At 45.2% G+C, this 12,064-nt stretch overlaps 1 protein-coding gene across 1 annotated transcript in view; it reads left to right on the forward strand.

Moving 5' to 3' along the window:
• Cramp1 (cramped chromatin regulator homolog 1) overlaps nt 1–12,064 on the forward strand; it is a 60,759-nt gene that overhangs the window by 46,225 nt on the left and 2,470 nt on the right. Inside the window, exons 12-20 of the mRNA XM_059270316.1 lie at nt 497–678; nt 768–842; nt 3,254–3,335; nt 4,562–4,666; nt 4,915–5,093; nt 5,780–5,845; nt 6,630–6,861; nt 7,729–7,893; nt 9,055–9,200. Of these exons, the coding sequence (XP_059126299.1) occupies nt 497–678; nt 768–842; nt 3,254–3,335; nt 4,562–4,666; nt 4,915–5,093; nt 5,780–5,845; nt 6,630–6,861; nt 7,729–7,893; nt 9,055–9,200 (1,232 nt within the window). The remainder of the gene's footprint in view (nt 1–496; nt 679–767; nt 843–3,253; nt 3,336–4,561; nt 4,667–4,914; nt 5,094–5,779; nt 5,846–6,629; nt 6,862–7,728; nt 7,894–9,054; nt 9,201–12,064) is intronic.

Genomic DNA, 12,064 nt, shown 5'->3' on the forward strand with positions numbered 1-12,064 from the left:
TAGGAATGTCCCAAGGTCCTATTAGCTCTGAAGTCTTGGTTAGTTGTCCTGCCCTCTCTCTCTCTAAGCATAGAACAGTGGTAAGTACTTTTACTCAAGAGGCCTGCAGTCCCTATAAAGTGGGGCCAGGAATCAAAGGAAACAAGGCAGGATTTTTTTTTTTTTTTTTTTTTTTAAGATTTATTTATTTATTATGTATACAGTGTTCTGTCTGCACATATCCCTGCAGGCCAGAAGAGGGTGCCATATCTCATTACAGATGGTTGTGAGCCACCATGTGGTTGCTGGGAATTGAACTCAGGACCTTTGGAAGAACAAACAGTGCTCTTAACCTCTGAGCCATCTCTCCAGCCCCACAAGGCAGGATTTTACTGGGATAAAGTATAGACAGCTGAAGAGCTGTCGGGTTTCTTTCCTTGTTTACTTCCTAGTGGAACTGCCTTTGCCCTGGAAGGAATGTAGTGAGTGTCAGCACATAATTCTCCCTTTGTTCCAGGTTTGAGAAATCCCCCAAGGCCTCTCTTGGTGGCTGGTTCCTCCAACACAGGAAGCAGTGACTCAGATGGTGGCCTCTTTGTTGTCCCAACGACTTTGCCACCCAATAGTCGACATGGAAAGCTCTTCTCTCCCAGTAAGGAGGCGGAGCTGACGTTCAGACAGCACCTGGACTCCATCAGCGTGAGTGCTGGGAGTGGCAGGTCAGGTGGCTGGGGTGTGCTTCACAGGAGGAATGCCTGTTTTCAGAGCTCATGCTCTTTCTCCCATAGATACAGTCAGACTTCTTCTCACCAAAACCCAAAAAACTACGGAAACGGCACTTACGAAAGCCACTGGTGGTCCAGGTGAGGGAACATTGCTTGAGTCTACGTGTCTGCATTGTGTCTGTCAGGTCCATACGCTAGCTGCTGAACTGGCCAAGAGATACTGTTTTCTTACATGTCTTTGGTTTTCAGAGTGAAATAGAGGAAATTCCTGCCCTTGTCTTTCTTATTAATAGGAAAAAACAAAACCATGATCAGAAAATTTACTGGTACCCATACAAATCAAGACTTTGCTTAGCATTGAAAATTATTTACATACAAAGCTGGGGTTCTGGGTCACAAGAGTGTTCAAGCAGGAGTATCTCCAGCTGTTAGAGCTTAGGCTTAAAACAGTCAGGAGACAAGTGCTGGGCTGGCAGAAGCAAGGAATTGCAGAACTGTAGTAAGTGGTAGGAGAACCCACAGATGCCATCTACAAGCCATGGCAGACCCAGGATATACAAAGCACCCAAGAAAGAAGACAGCAGTATTTCCAGATGAAAGATAAGAAAAATCAGGCCATAATAATGTAGCCATAGGAATTTATGAATATATGTAGTTTTTGGAAGACATGAATAGACCAGTTTCCTTTTGTTAGTCTCTTAGAAATCTTTTTCTCTGGGTCTGGTGAGGTGGCTTAGTGGGTAAAGGTACTTGCCATTAAGTTTTACAATCTTAGTTCCATTCCTAGGACCCACATTTTAGAAGGAAAAATCCAACTCGTAAAAGTTGTCTTCTGACCTCTACACTCATGTCATGGTGTGTCTACACACTAAATAAATGAATATAATTTTAGATTTTTAAAGTATTTTTCTTTCTTGAGATGAGTTTACTTATAAATAGGAAGTATGCTGAGCATAGTGGCTGCAGGGTGAGACCATGTTACAAAACAGGAGCATTGCATGAATGGCCTTAGGAAGTATGCATTCTAAACTTTTTAATTTTTGTTCATGCTCTCTTAGTTCTCAACTTAACCTCAATTTTTTTGATCTTTTGTCTCAGAAGTGGCTCTGTGGCTTTTAAATTGAGCATCTGAATATTAAACTAAACCCCATGGAATGAACCCAGTCTATTTTGTTTTCTGAATGAATTTGTGTGTGGTGGCACAGCATATGTACAAGTCTGTGCACATGGAGGCCAGAGGTTGATGATACCAGATTTCTTCCTTAATGCTCTCCATCTTATGTATTGAGGCAGGGCTTCTCACTTGAACTCAGGGCTCACCAGCTCTGCTAATCTAGCTAGCTAGCTTGCTCAAGAGATCCCTTGTCTCTGCTTTCTGCAATCTGGAGTTACAGGTAGGTCCCCATGCCCACTTGACATTTATGTGAATGCTGGGGATCTGAGTTCCTACATCATACATGCATGGCAAGTACTTACTCCCTGAGCCATCTCCCCAACCCCATCCTGTTTTATTATTTAAAATATCCATTATAGATATACATGTGTGTATATCATAAAGCTCACTCACTCACAATACACAGTTGGGCAGGTTTTAGTGTAGGTATGGGGTGTTACCAGCTCATGGTCTTTTCATAGAATATTGTTGTCACTCAGAAGAAGCCTTGTTCCCAACAACTGCCAGCCCACCTATCTCTGTGGACTTGCCTTTCCTGGGTATTTCTTCAGATGGGATTGTAGTCTTTTCCACTTAACATTTTTATAAATCGATAAAGCTTTATTGACATAGAGCCATAGTCAGTTATGTCCACACTCTCTGTGGCCACTTTCCTACCACAAGATCAGGGGGAAAATAATAATGGCCCCAAAGCATTCTGTCTGGCCCTTTATGGAAAAAACTTACTGAGTATGGCCTCAGCCTCTGGAATGAAGTGTGGTGAGCCTTGAGAGTGTGTAGAATTGTTAGTGAGTTGATCACACTCTCATCCCCAGCTCTTTCTGGTCGCTGCTGTTTGCCAACATCCTGGGGAGATCATGCATGAGAAAAGGTCTCAAGACAACCTGAGTCCTTTATACATGGAAAGAGAATATTAACTCTGTGCCAGACTCAGTTGTGTCTTGATCCAGTGTGACTGGCATATCCTTGTAAACGTTGTACTGTTAGCAGTGTCAGTGGTCAGTGCAAGTTCTTTGCTGAATAGGTACTTAGAAGTACATTGGGACCTTTTGTTCTCATGCTGGAAGGAGACCTGGAAACGATCTTCTTTTGTCCTTCAGTGCCTCTTGTTACAAGCAGTCCCTTAACTTTGTTCATCCTGCCCACCAAATTACTTGGCATTGAGCCCTATCAGGTACCTACCCCATGCTTATAAACAGATGCCTGTATCTGTCTTCCAGCCAAATCCAGAACATTCTAGGTTTGAACTAGATCCTTCTAATATTTCTTCAGTTTTCTTTGGGAAAGGTCTTATTCCCAGCATTCTAGGCTGACCTTTTTTGACACTGATGTCTTCTTATCACCTTTACTATGTGCATTTTTTTTTTTCTCACAGAGGACACTGCTCCCTAGACCTTCTGAAAACCAGTCCCACAATGTGTGCTCCTTCTCCATCCTGTCCAATTCTCCTATAGCTGGTAAGGCCAGACATTCCTGGGGTAGCTCTCTCTGGATATGCCTCACTATGGGACTATAGGTGTGGGTTTCCATGTGTGTGACATTTCTAGCATACCTGTGTCCATTCTACCGGCTATACTAAGTGTACATTGTGCCCTCGTGTTGGGCCTGGCTGCCATTGTGGGCAAGAAGACTGCTAGTGGCTGCAGTGTACCTTCTTTAGAGGTGTGTTCTGTTGTCTTTGTTGGCAGCACCACTGAGTTCAGTTCAGTGGAGTGTGTTCACTTTCTGCCTGTGGAGTCATGACGGGCACTATAAAATAAATGTGTTGTTAGGGTGTATGATCACATTTTTTATTTATATCATCTGTAAACACGCACGCATATTGATTTATCTTGACTAATCTTTAGTTTTGTTTTGTTTTTCGAGCCAGAGTTTCTCTGTGTAGTTTTGGTGCCTGTCCTGGATCTCGCTCTGACCAGGCTGGCCTCAAACTCACAGAGATCTGCCTGGCTCTGCCTCCCGAGTGCTGGGAATAAAGGTGTGCGCCACCACCGCCCAGCAACTAATCTTTTTTTTTGTTTATGATTCTGGGCATCAAATCCAGAGTTGTAGGCAGCTGAGCAACTGATGTACTGCTGAACTATGTCTCTAGCCCTTATGAGTCTTCTTTTTTTTTTTTTTTTTTAATATTTACTCGTTTTTATGTGTATGTGTAAGTATCTGTATGCACATCAAAAGGCCGTGGAGTCCAGAAGAGGTATCAGGTCTCCTGCACTAGAGAATAGAGAAGGTCATGAGGCACTGGGTGGGCACTAGGAAACAAACCTGGGTTCTCTGCAAGAGCAGCAAGTGCTCTTAACCACTGAGTCATCTCTCCAGTCCCTTCATGAGTTGTCTTCTTTTATTCTTACTTTATGTGTGTGGATATTTTATTTGCATGTATGTATGTACAACATATGCTTATCTAGTGCCCATCGAGGTCAGAAGAGGGTATTAGATTTCCTGAAACTGAAGTTAACAGGTGGTTGGGAACCATCATGTGAGTGCTGGGAACTGAACCTAGATCTCCTTCTTAGGAGTCTGTGTGATAATACTTCTCATTCCCCAAGTTAGCAAGTGTTTGGGGTGTTGCGTAACTTGCTATGACCCTAGCTGTGTCTGTGCAGGAACCCTCCCTAGCCCCATTGTGCACTGTAGGGCATAGACAGACCAGCTGATGTGACTGCATTTATCTTCCCCTCAGGGAGAGGCTGGTTCCGGCCCATCCAGTCTTCTCTGACCAAAGCAGCTCTGTCTCGACCGATAGTGCCCAAGGTCCTCCCATCTCAGGCCACCAGTCACCTGCCCAGTAAGTCTGTAATGTACACAGTGACAGCTACTATGTGAGGTTCCTTAGTCACTTTTTTGTCATACATCTTTGTAATATTCTCTTCTTCTCTAAGGCATAATGTCTTACTGCTTTGCTAAGAGTATTTCAAATCCCTTGGCTCTTCACTGAAGAGAGGTGGAGGGAGAAGCTGTCCCAAGCTCTCTGGCCATACGTCATGGAGTGGAGTGTTATGGAACAGAGGTTTGATATATCACTCCTGTTGCCAGGTGCCATCGACTTAGCAGCTCAAAGTGCTGGCATCATCCCTGGAAGTCCCTTGCCAGTTTTAGATACCGATGGCTCATCTGGCGTCTCTCCACTGTCTTCAGAACAAGTAACCACTGCCATCTCGGGGCAGAGTGACACTGGACCACACCAGAACAGAGACCCTGTTAGTTCCATAAGTGTGAGTACATTTATAAGAGCTATTTGGTGTTACTGATAGCTTCCTGAGCAAGGCCATGAGCTGGGGTCATACTGGACCCTGCTGTTACACCTTTGGAGGCCTGAGGTGTTACAGGAGACCCTAAGCCAGAGAAGCCAAGGTTTGAACATCTACCCTGGAACACAGAGTAGGAGGAGTGAAGAGACATACATATATGCTGTGTGATGCTAAAGAATCCATTGCTAAAACATGCATGGTAGTATAGTTCTGCATTTCAACTCAGAGGCTGACATCAGCCCATGGGTCCCTACTCAGGTAGTACTAAGTGCTTGCTAGATGTTGGTAGAGAATAGCTCATATGGCCTTGACCACTTCTTTCGTGAATCTCCAAATGCTCTGATTTCTTGGCCTATTTGAAAGGAGGGTGGATGGGGTGATCCCATGGAGCTCTAGAGCCTGAGATTATGTGGCCAACTTCTTATTGAGCTGTTATGTTTCCTCCTAAAAAGCAATAAAAGATTATAAGTGCAGAGGCAACACTCTATGACTCTCCGTCGTTTCCAGCCTGGAACACAGTCCAGTCCTGCACCTCTGACTGTAGGGAGACTGGGATGACTGGGAAGAGTTTTTCTTTGGTGCTCAGCCAAACAAGCACTTGGCTGTTAACTCAGCTCAATGTGGACCACTCATTGGTCTTGTTGTTCCAGGGTACTAGTGACCCGTTTATCAGCGTTCCAAGACAAGAGCAGGAGCCAATGACAGACGGTTTCCAGGTATTGTACACTTTAGGGCTTCCGTGCCTCATCCTCCCTGAGTGCACAGACCTTGCTTCCCAGCAACATTGTTGTCCTTCCCCTGCCTTACCTATTGCCTCACGAATGAATGAACCATGCTGTCCCTGGTTCCAGCTTCCTTCAGTAAACTCCAGGTCTAAAAGGACTGGGTTTTCTGGGCTGGGGAGCAGGACATAATTGGCTGGTGGCTTTCTCTTTTGGGGTTTTTGGTTTGGTTTGCTTTGGTTTTTTGGTTTTTCAAGACAGTGTTTCACTGGGCGGTGGTGGCGCATGCCTTTAATCCCAGCACTCGGGAGGCAGAGGCAGGCGGATCTCTGTGAGTTCGAGGCCAGCCTGGGCTACCAAGTGAGTTCCAGGAAAGGCACAAAGCTACACAGAGAAACCCTGTCTCGAAAAACCAAAACAAAACAAGGGGAAAAAAAAAAAAAAAAAAAAGACAGTGTTTCACTATGCAGCTCTAGCTGTCCTGGAACTTGCTCTGTAGACCAGGCTGGCTTCAATCTCATGCAGATCTGCTTGCCTCTGCCTCCTGAATGCTGGTATTCCAGACAGCTGGCAGCTTTCTGAGCATTGCACCAGTGGAAACAGGCTAATCCTACCCCGGCTTATTCTAAGTATATTTCTTGAGTATGCTCTTCCTTTGGAAGAACTGGGGACCTCTGCATTTGTTGCAGCTGCCAGGCTAGAGATGGAGTCTTCACTCACTGTTACAGGTGCTAATGGGCACCTTGTTTCTGAACAATATTTGTCCCCCTCCTGGCAGGGATCATCTGTTCTATCCTTACCTGAGCTGCCCAAGGCTCATCTCCAGAATGGCCTTTCCACACCTTTACCCTCATCAGAGAGCTCCAGCACTCGGCTCTCCCCACCCAATGTTTCTGCACTGCTGGACATATCCCTACCTGGCCCGCCTGAGGATGTTCTCTCACAGGGAGAACCTGCCACACAGATCAGTGACTCCATCATTGAGATTGCCATCAGCTCTGGCCAGTACAGTAAGTACAGGTGGCTTTGCACATCTTTCCCAGAACCAGGTTCTCACTAGGATAGGGCAACCAGACTTGCCAAAGGGCACTTGATCTGCCTAAGTATTTGCCAAACTTGCTGGAAAAGTTCCAGTATAGCTGTCAAATTTTAGCATTTAATATCTACCATTACAAGGTACCTTTGCCTGGCTCTGGCAGGAGCTACCGGTACCTGGGAGCTGGGCTGCTAGTGGTCTGGTTGCTCCTGACCTTGAGATAAGAATGGGATGCTTTAGAAGGCTCTCTGAAGCCTGGGGATCAGTTTCCTGTTTGTGCATCTCTGGGAGGCAACCTACATGTTTTGCAGGTGGTACTTAGGAAGTAGCTACACAGATAGTCACCATGGGCTGATCCCACCCATTCTGTGGTGGTGTTCCTGGTGGTAGTGGCACAGCTATTGCTTGCTGACATGACTCAGATGGCGGGGTTCAGACAGACTTGAATTCACTGCCTTTTAACCCATGGGCTTGATAGGTCCCTGGCTTGTCTGAACCTTACTTTTCTCAGTAGTAGATGGGAACTCTGTATCCCACAGGATAGAATCAGGAGCTTCATGTTTCTCATGGGGCTGGTGCATAGCACTTGGGCACAGGGCCTGACCCTGCCTGCTGTGTTCTGCATTGTGCCCTTCTTACAGCATCTTCATGCTTTACAAATGAATGACCATGAAGATTGCCCTGAAGGCTCTGCCATCTTTGTTTGTAGACAACTGCTGTCCCTTTGGTGTGGGCCCAGTGCATCCTGTGTCTCCTGGGTTCAGCAGTACACAGCCTCTGCCTCCTGCTGCCTTGCTCTGGGTTCAGGGAGCCATCTCTGACCTTGGATTTTGGTTGACAGGTGAAGGAGTTCCTCTTTCTCCAGCAAAACTGAATGGCAGTGACAGTTCCAAGAGTCTCCCTTCCCCATCCAGCAGCCCCCAACCCAACTGGATTGCCTCTCCCACTCATGACCCGCAGTGGTACCCCAGCGACTCCACAGATTCCTCGCTCAGCAGCTTGTTTGGTGAGTGTTTCTAGAGGACTCTTCTTTCCAAGATTGGAGTCAGGCTACACCTCTGAGAGCACTTTTGCTCATGTTAAAGGTGTTTGTGTCTGAGTTAACTTTTTAAGTGTAATTTACATAGAGGAAAATGCAGATTTTCAATGTGTAGTTCACTGAATGTTGGCATGCTTATAGACGCTGAGAGCCCTCAGCCCAGTACAGACAGAACATTCAACTCACTCATCTGGTTCTCAGTGCCTTCTCCAGTCTGTCCAGCTAGCCCAACCTTCTTACTGGGCTCTTACAAAGAAAGAAACAGACCAAACTATCTTTATGTTCTCAGTTTCTTTATATTTTCAGTAGGATATTCTGAAGTGGGTGTTGCAGCTGACTTGTGGTGGTGTTCCTGACCACATATGGAGAATTGTTGAATGTGTCTTTTTTCCCCCAGGAAGAGATTCCATTCAGTTCTTGTAACTTATCAAACCTCTTTGTAGGATAGACTGAAGCGGAAGCGGTGATGGGTCAGTGATAACTTGGACCACACATTGGCCAAGATTGCTTAATTATTCATATCGCTGACCCCTATTTAAACCCAAACCTGTCAGTACCCTGAATATGAGTGTAAGGGGTGGAATCACTGAGCCTGTTTATTCTGTCCTCTTCCCAATGGTGCTGCAGTGAATAAATCTCTTTTCTCTGCTGTTCACTATTACTTGTTTCTTTAGTGGGTGTATTGAGAATGGGTGACTAAGCTTATCTTTTATAGTTGCCAGGACCCAGGCTTCTATCCTTAACAGTTCCAAACTTGATCATCCTTGATTGTGGGTACTGTGCCTGGTGGGAAGTACAGGGAACCAGCCCCACTGCCAGTGGTTTTGCTATCACAAGAAACAGTTCAGACATGAGCAAAATCATCTGCAATCTATGAAGTCAGAATCAAACTTAATGTCCATCAGTGAGGGTCTGGCCACAGAGAATACAATATAGGAAGAGTACAGTACCATGGGGCCCTTGGAAAATGATAAAGATGAATGTACACTAACATTATTAGATGACAAAAGCCTGTTATAGCATAATGATGCCATCTGTAGCCCTTGACACAAGTGTGAAGGTAGAGACCTAGAGGGGCCTGACTGGGCTAGCTGGACACCTATGCCTAACTCAGCTTTCTCTCTACAGCCAGCTTCATATCCCCAGAGAAGAGCAGGAAGATGCTACCAACTACTGTTGGGGCCAACAGCGGCACATCTTTGCTTGGCCCTAGCTTGTTGGATGGAAATTCAAGGGACTCTTTCGTGTCCAGGTCTCTTGCTGATGTTGCAGAAGTAAGTCCAGTGTCACAGTCCTGAACTTCACTTCCCATCCCATCCTGGAGGCTGTTTGGTCCCTCCTACGTCCTGTGGGTCTTAAGGAATGTTCATGGGGACTGTTACATGTCAGATACAAGAACATGCACTGTATCTAGATCTGGTAGCACTGGGACAAACTGGACGTAGCGGCTGACTTTGTAGGCTTCTTAACCTTGGAAGCCTGGGGTCAGGGTAGAGAGCCAAGTCACCAAAGGCAGGCAGAGTGTGTTATAACCTTAGGCTGTCTCAGCTACCTGATCTGTATGGTATACTGCCATTTGGAAGTTGTAAGATGTTATTTTATCACAGTTCCTGCTCTGGTTGCAGAAAGCCTTTGAGTAGCGTTTCCCTGTAATGTTTTGTGACCATGACCCTGAGGAACTTGGGAACAGGTTCTGCAGTAGAGTTTTGTCCTTTGTCTACTTGTTCTTTTCCATGTTTGGGCTAGGCTGTCTGTTCCTGACCTCATCGCAGAGGTCCTCGTATTGTCTACGTGTGCCCACTAGTTAGGACTACAGGACCAGCACTGGAGGGAGGACAGCTGTGGGGCTAGGTACAGAGCTGCAGGATCTTGAGAAACTTTGCCAAAGTATACACCATTTGAGAAGGATCCTCAAGCAGCATTTCCCAAGCTGGTTCCCTGGATATCAAGGCCTTTCTAGTTTTTCCAGGAGAGTTTAATGGCCAGACACTCGAAGACTCGAAGGAAAGTTCAGCTCAAAACAATATTCAAAATAGCTGTTTCTATGATGCATGAAGACTGAGGAAGGAGGATAGCTGTGAATTTGAGATCAGCCTAGGCTATAGGATGAGACCCTATCCTCGGGGGTGGGGTGGGGGTGGGGTGGGGTGAGGTGGGGGTGGGGTGGGGGGTGGGGAGGAATCAAACAATAATAACAATATAAAAACACAACTTTTGGGCCAGGGCTGGAGAGATGGCTTGGTGGTTAAGAGCACGGCTCTTTCAGAGGACTTGGGTTCAATTCCCAGCACCCACATGGCAGTTCACACCTGTCTATAATTCCAGTTCCAGGGCTTTTGATATATGAACATACATATAATACAACATACATGAAAGCAAAACACCAATGAACATAAAATAAAAATAAATTAAAAAAAAAAAAAAAGACTGAGTGGAATGGGTTAATTTTTTTTTTTTTTTTTTTTTTAAACACAGCTTTTCACAAAAATACACTAGTTTTGCTGGGCGGTGGTGGCTCACGCCTTTAATCCCAGCACTCGGGAGGCAGAACCAGGTGGATCTCTGTGAGTTCGAGGCCAGCCTGGACTACCAAGTGAGTTCCAGGAAAGGCACAAAACTACACAGAGAAACCCTGTCTCGAAAAACCAAAAAAAAAAAAAAAAAAAAAAAAACACTAGTTTCTCAGTTTTCCAGTGTGGATTTTTGAGATGGTGGAGTTATGGAATACTTTGACTTCTGAGCTGAACCATGACATGGTTTGACAATTTCAAAACAATGTAAGAATAGAGGGATTGGAGAGATGACTAAATAATCAAGAACACTTATTTGCAGTCAGGAGAACAGGAGTTTGGCTGTCAACACTCATGTAACAACCTGGCCATCCAGCCTTTGCCAGTAACCCAGCTTTAAGTGTGGGAAGGCGCAAACAGGATCATCACTTGGGACTTACTGACTTCTAACCTAGCCTAAAACATTAAAGACAGTGATGGCGTACCATAATGTCTTTAATCCCATCACTCTGGAGGCAGAGGCAGGCAGGCGGATCTCTGAATTCGAGGCCAGCCTGGTCTACAGAGCAAGTTCCAGGACAGCTAAGGCTACACAAAGAAATCCTGTCTCAAAAAGAACCCCCAAAAAAGTAAATAAACCCCAGGATCAGGAAGAAATCCTGCCTTAAAGGAATAGTCAGGAAGAGATAGAAGACACCTGTGCACACAGATTTGCATATATTCTCACACTGACAAATACACAAATAAATCTTGAAAAAAAATTGGTGCAGCAATACTGTGAATCTTCCTCACATAATCTTTATGTGTAGGGGTGTGTGTGTTTATGAGTCCACATGTATTTGGAGGCCAGAAGTCCACAAATCTTCTTCCTTAATTGTTCTCCATCTTATTTTTTAAATGTTATTTAATTATTTACTCTATCTTTATGTAGTGTGGAGGTAGTGAGGGGTTAGATCTGAGCACAGCTTTCAAAAAATGGTTTTCTCCTACTCTGTAGGCCCCAGGGATTGAATGTAGGTTATTTGAGTTGGCAGCAAGCGCCTGTATCCACTCACCATCACACTAGCCTGCTTCCTTATTTTTTGAAACAGGAAGCTGAACCTGGAGTTCATTGATTCTGGTAAGCTGACTGGCCAGTAAGTTCCAGGATCCACCTGTCTCTGGTCCCCTAGCTGTGATTACAGGTACCAGGCCCTGCTTTTCTGAGTACTGGGATACAAACGCAGGACCTCAGGCTTTCATGGAAAGCACTTCATTGACTGGGCCATCTCTCCAGAACCTCTCCTACAATATAGGACATTTCTCAAGCCCATTCACTATGGAGTCTTTATTTATAGGGCTCCGTGTAGTGAAAATGTTTCACACAAAAGGCCGTCTTTCCTTTCCAGTTAGTATGGACACTAAGTCCCTGGTACCTATGAGATGAGTACTGCTGAATCCTGGAGTTTCAAGCCAGCCAGACTCTCAAGTCAGCATTTGCTTTTTCCCTGGTGATGTGGTGTTCAGGACAATGCAGCACAGAATACTGTGGCTGCAGCAAGTGAATGAATGATACATTCACCTGCAGAAAGAGCCAGTATATTCAGCAGAGGGTCTTCCCAAGAACTCTGTACTTTAAAGACCACTGC

This window comes from Peromyscus eremicus, chromosome 8a, assembly GCF_949786415.1.
Source record: "Peromyscus eremicus chromosome 8a, PerEre_H2_v1, whole genome shotgun sequence".
Taxonomy (NCBI): domain Eukaryota; kingdom Metazoa; phylum Chordata; class Mammalia; order Rodentia; family Cricetidae; genus Peromyscus; species Peromyscus eremicus.